General features: G+C 46.4%; 1 protein-coding gene across 1 annotated transcript; it reads right to left on the minus strand.

Moving 5' to 3' along the window:
• Positions 1–2,393: 2,393 nt before the first annotated feature.
• On the minus strand, positions 2,394–5,467 carry LOC311017779 (transmembrane protein 26; the record flags this gene model as incomplete). Its single annotated transcript, XM_084016359.1, has 3 exons — positions 2,394–3,110; positions 3,733–3,877; positions 5,274–5,467. 3 exons carry the CDS (start codon positions 5,465–5,467, stop codon positions 2,394–2,396), a joined length of 1,056 nt encoding a protein of 351 aa, XP_083872485.1.
• Between the last annotated feature and the right edge of the window lie 205 nt (positions 5,468–5,672).

The following is a 5,672-nucleotide window of genomic DNA, read 5'->3' on the forward strand; positions in this document are numbered from 1 at the left end:
GGCAGCATCACTCTTCGCCGTGTGAGCAGATATTTTTCAGTCGAGGGCTTGCGAGGGTTGATGATTTTTTATTTTATTTATATATTTATATCCATGTGCAATGGAGTTGCAGGCTTTGAGTTTCCACGCTCCCTTCCCCTCTCTCTCTCTCTCTCTCTCTCTCTCTCTCTCTTTCTCTCTCTCTCTCTCTCTCTCTCTCTCTCTCTCTCTCTCCCTCTCTCTCTATCTATGTAGGGCAGCCCATGGATCAGCTGACATCCCCATCCTCCCACATGCCCACACAATCTTGTTAAAGCATGCCGTTAATCTGAAGAGGAAAAGGACTCTCTTCACAAGCTAGCGGCTCTTTCATCACCCTTTTGTATTGCCCACATCACGTTGTCATGCGAATATCGGATCCCCCCCCCCCCCCCCCCCCCCCTGAAAAACTCAGGTGCCTGGAAGAAGCTGCGCCCTCGTCTTGGCTTTGCATGATGTCATTCCCCCGGGAGCGACTCTGTAAATTAGCCATTATCTTGCACTCTAGGAGCACGGGTAGCATTGTGTTGCAGCGGAGAGCCAACATCTCAATGGAGACTCTCCATTAATTTTTCCCTTCTTTCTTTTAGAAGTTGGCTCCACCATCAATAATTTAGTCCAAAGTGCCGCCACGATCAAAACAGAGGAAATAAACTAGTGCTCTTCAGCAAATCCTCCGGAGGAGGCCTACAGTCGTCGATTTAGAAAATCTCGCTGATATCCTATGCATTTTTATGATCAAGAACATTACAAAAGAGGGAGGGAAACACACACATGCTTCCCCTTCTCTCCTATCTGGTTTCTTTTTCTGCCTTTCTTTCAATGAGGGCTTATTGGAAACAGAGTCGGCCCTCGTTCACAGCCTGCTTTCATCGTCTGGCAGACCAGGTGAAGTGCAGCTATTTGATGGACGCAGATACAGTGCGACGGGGGGAAAAATGGCCTCTGATTGAATTGCCACTCGCTTCTGGTGCCACCGACACGGTGAGAGAGACAGAGTGAGAGTCTGGTCCGTAAACGCAGCCCCTTGTTTGACAGGAGAGAGGTATTGTCTGGATCGAGGTGATTGTGCCGCGCCCGCTTGTCCAGACTGTGAAGTGGCTCGAAACCTTACGACCCGGAGCTTCTGCTCAAACATTTCTCCGTCCTGGGCTCTCAAAGAGTCTCTCTAGCATTCATTGGGCTGTGGAGGTTTATCTCAAAAGTGCTTTCTATCTCTCAAAAGAGAGAAAATGAGAGCAAATCATGTAGAACTTGAACAACTCCTACATAATCACGAGTGTGCTTTTTCAGACATAATAAAAAAAAATGCACTGCACTCTCAAACAGGGCTGATTGTGCTCGAGAGGAAAATGAACCTTGGAAAAATGAAGCAAAGCCACTTCAATCTCCTCCTACTTGTTATACTGTTTGAGGTGTCTATAGATTGCCTACATGAGAGTATTCATTACAGAGCCGCTGCCTGAAGGTGACTAAATCTTTTAAAATGTAATTTATCACAGGCCATATGTCTCCCTCACTATATGATCAGGTCTTGGAAAGAGACTCGTCGGGGAGATTTCCTGTCTAAATCCAGCAAATGATGAAGTTAAACATCGTAACTGTGCTACTGTGTTTCTGTCTCACTGTTTTTTTTTATTTATTCCCTATGTAACTGGCATGCATGTTCCAGTCAAGTAAACATTCGGTGCTTTAGTTGACTTGGCAACACTGCCATCTCATGGTGATCAGAGGGGGAAAAAAGAAAGAAAAAAAGCAGCAGATTGCTTTTCTGAAGCATCTTTATTAAAAAGGTTTATTAATTAAACAAGACATGCCATCGCCATATTGCTCCGCCATTTTAATTCAATCTATATATTGTTTTCTGTCAAAGGCATCATCATTACAATAGTTTCCTAAAAGAATGCACATACACACAACGTAACGAGATCACCACCAGCTGTTTGCTGATTAAAACAAATGTGTTTTACTGGAAAGCACAACGCTACGCTGATTTGGGTTCAGCTATGTTGTTAATTCCCTCATATGTTCCCCCCAACAAAAGTGAAACTTGTAGAACAGTTCTGTTTTTGTTTTGTTTTTTTCAGTGGAGAAACCTCCTCTGGCTGAAACACCACTTCTTGGAAACGTTTTATCAAAAGGGGGGTTGCATGAATTCATCTCTGATCTTTTCAGCGGGGACCTATTCTCTTCTCTTGTGGTCTATTTCTAGTCCCTGAGCCTCCAGAGAGCCGAGTCTGTCTCTGAGCGAGGCTGAGATGCAAGAGATGGCAGATGGGTTCGGCTTTTCTCTGTGTGTGAAAGCCGCCGCCCCCCTCCCTCATCACCCCCCCACCCGAGGGCCAAAGTCATGCCCCGCGGCATTTTGAGCGTTTCTATACCTGGACACCTTTCTGATCGTCCTCCCTCTCGGTGTCCCTCTCTGTGTCTGTATGACAGCTCGGATTCTCTCCACCTGCCTCCTCCTCCTCCTCCCCATCCCTCTGGGTCTGACAGCGGAGCACCAGAGCAGAACACCTCTCCAACCCCGACTCCCCAAACCGCTGCTCGCACTGCACCACCAAGATCCTGTAAAGCTCCAAGAGGACGACAAGGATGTTCTTGCAGGTGAAGAAGATCATCAGCTGGTTGAGTACCCGCTCCTGGACCATCAGGTAGAGCCGGTAAAGCAGAAACGGGCCATCTTGGAGTCCCACCGTGAGCAGCAAGCTCCACACTTCGCTGGAGCAGCAGGAGGCGGATGCCGATGGAGCAGCGGGGCGGCGGGCGGGACCGCCTGCACCACTCGGTGAGGGCTCACCCTCTGGGAGCTGCGTCTGGGTCAGCACCAGGGGGAACTGCATGAGCGCCCAAGAGAAGAGGCCCAGGCCCATGATGATAACCGCTCGGTTGGTCTGGACCTCGGGTTCCTTGAAGGTGTCGAAGATGTCCAGGATGTCGGCGCCCAGGCCCACGTAGACCATGAGGAGCTGGGAGAGCTGGTCGCGGGACATGTCCCCCTTGGGCATCAACCAGCGACCCAGAACCAGCACTATGAGCATGGTCTGCTCCAGGCCAGCCACCCAGTTCTCCGGGTCCAGCTCCACGATGCCCTGATTGTCAAATCGGACAATACGGTTTTAATCACAGTTTGTGTTACAGAGCAGGGAATTTCATTTGGATTCTCATCGGCTTTCCCTAATATTGCAATAATTGTTTGATCAATCATTTACAGCATGCAGATATTATTATGTAATGGGAACGTTAAGTGTGTAATCAATGAAACACTGGCAGTCCTCCACTCAACACGGCCTCTCTATTCTCCATGTTAGTCGGCCCCTCGTTGTGTCAGGGTTCATCGGGTTTATCCTGACAACACCCCTCGACATTTCACAACGTTCCCCAAACGTTACGTCTTCCACTTTCAAAAGCTGCCACCTAGCCTCGAGCACAGCCAAGGGGCCAAAGAAAAAAAATGTTCCCAAATCCCACATGAAAGAAAGTCCGCTAAAACCACTCCAGAAGGGGAGAGATCTGAGGGTTTTTCAAGCAGGAGCCTATCTGAAATCCATCTCAATGTGGCTATTACACATTTTCCTGCAACTAATAGTTTATCCGCCCCTTGCTAGATTTAAATCTTATCTGATATCAGGTGTTGCTTTAATGTGGCTGCGTGGAGGGTGAGACAGGGAGTGTGTGGAGGGGGGGGGTGCAGTTTTCTGGTGGGACGCCTACCGCTGTGATCGGGATGCGAGCCAGCAAAAGGAGCTCAGGGCCTGAGGAATTGTTGACAGGCAGCTTGGACTGCAGCAGACTCAGCTCCAGGAACCAAATGGACGGGATGACAGTACTGAGGTAGAGGAAAACCATGGGGGAGAACCTGAAAGAGGACCGCCAAAGGAGAGAGATGGTGGGTGGGGGAAAGGTGGGGGTAGGTTATTTTTAGGGACAGCCTTTTTTCTTTTTTTTTTCTCTTTTTTTTTCTGCGACCCGCTTAAGAAGAAAGAGTCCCCCCCTTTTTTTCCTTTTTTTTCCAAAAGAAGCATCGAATTTCAGACAGGCAATTATTCTCATCATATATGCAAATCCCCCTTGACAGTGCAAAGCCTTCTCCATGAGGAGAGGACTTCAAAGTAAGACTCAGTGAGAAAGAGAGAGGCCTGAAGAAAGCTTGTTCACTGTACTGTATATGCGTCAGAGGGATACAGCTTTTCAATGAGATGCGGCTTGATGTTGAATGAGGTGTGACACTAAATGCTCATATCCTCCAGGGACTCGCATAATAAAGGTTGGTGTCAGTTTATGTTCACTCGAGCCAAAAGTATAGATATATATATATATATGGTCAGAATTTTTTTTTTTTCCTTTCATTATTATTTTCTCCAGTGGAGGCTGGAAAGGAGAGACGGAGACAGAGACGTCCGCACAGAGAAAGACAGAGCAGAGGAATAGATTTGTTTGTCGATAGAGACGAAAAGACAGACAGACCTGCAGAGGATAACAAAGAATTTAGTGGCAGAGAATATTATAGGCCGTACATGAGCTGCCTCTCACCTCCCTGGGCAGATGGTGTTGTAAAGTCTTCAGAAGTTATTTACTCTCCTCACAAAACAGCTTTACAGAGTCCTGCTACAACATCTCAATCCTAATGTCATCGCTTTAAACAAAACAAAAAAAAAGAAAGAGCAAAAGCAAAAAGGTGGTTTGCCCTTGCTTATAGCAGTACGGGATCCCTTATCCAGCCATTAAATCAATACGTACATGTCCTTTATTTAGTGATTAAAGGTGCAATCCAGCAATTTAACGCATCAAGCCCCCTAATGATATCATCATCACAGTTAATTTGGCTTAATTTACCAGCCAGGGATAGTTGAACAAAGAGAACTGGGTTGCATTATGGGAAATGTAGGATCCAGGATTTTTGGAACTTGACTAGGGGATTCAATTAGTTTACATTTTTACCTTTTTTTTTTAAATTTGGTCTCTTGTGAGATTCACAACTTTATGGAAGTGCACTACTGCCGGAGTATCTACTCATTCATTTAGTCACATTGAAGCTCATCTTTCATACTCAGGCTTTACATTGATGTCCCATTTAAACTTTAAAAAAAAAATATATATATATATATATATGAAACTTAGTAATACTTTCTCATTCCTACAACTTTTACTCTCAATTTTAGGTCAAAATGTTGTGCTCCTCCATACGATGTCAGCGTGGAAGCAAACAGACACACTTAATCCTGATATTAACACTGCTGTGACCTCAATGTTACCATTTCCACTCCGCGTTTCGGGTGCACTTCAGAGTGACGGCCATTTCCACGCCCAGCAGAGCCACGCCCGTCAGCAGCAGCCAATAGAGCGGCTCGTCTTTAACGACCACCACACGCCACACCGTCACCACGCCGTGGACCGCAAACAGGAAGCGACTCAGCAAAGCCAGCAGCGCGTTCAAGAGACGACACATCGTGCACCTCGGAGAACCTGTACAGAGGACAGTGTGGATATGTCTGAGCTGCCACTTTTAATGTATAAAAGGTGGTTTAAAACTCAAAATACAAGTGTTTCCAAGTGAGTTTAGGCGGATTAACGAGCCAGTGCATCCCTGGATTTTCCTTTTCCCTTAATTTACTATAAACCATTACTAGAGTGTTTGGTTCTGTTTGATACTG

This window comes from Eutrigla gurnardus (assembly GCF_963514095.1).
Source record: "Eutrigla gurnardus genome assembly, chromosome: 8".
Lineage (NCBI taxonomy): Eukaryota > Metazoa > Chordata > Actinopteri > Perciformes > Triglidae > Eutrigla > Eutrigla gurnardus.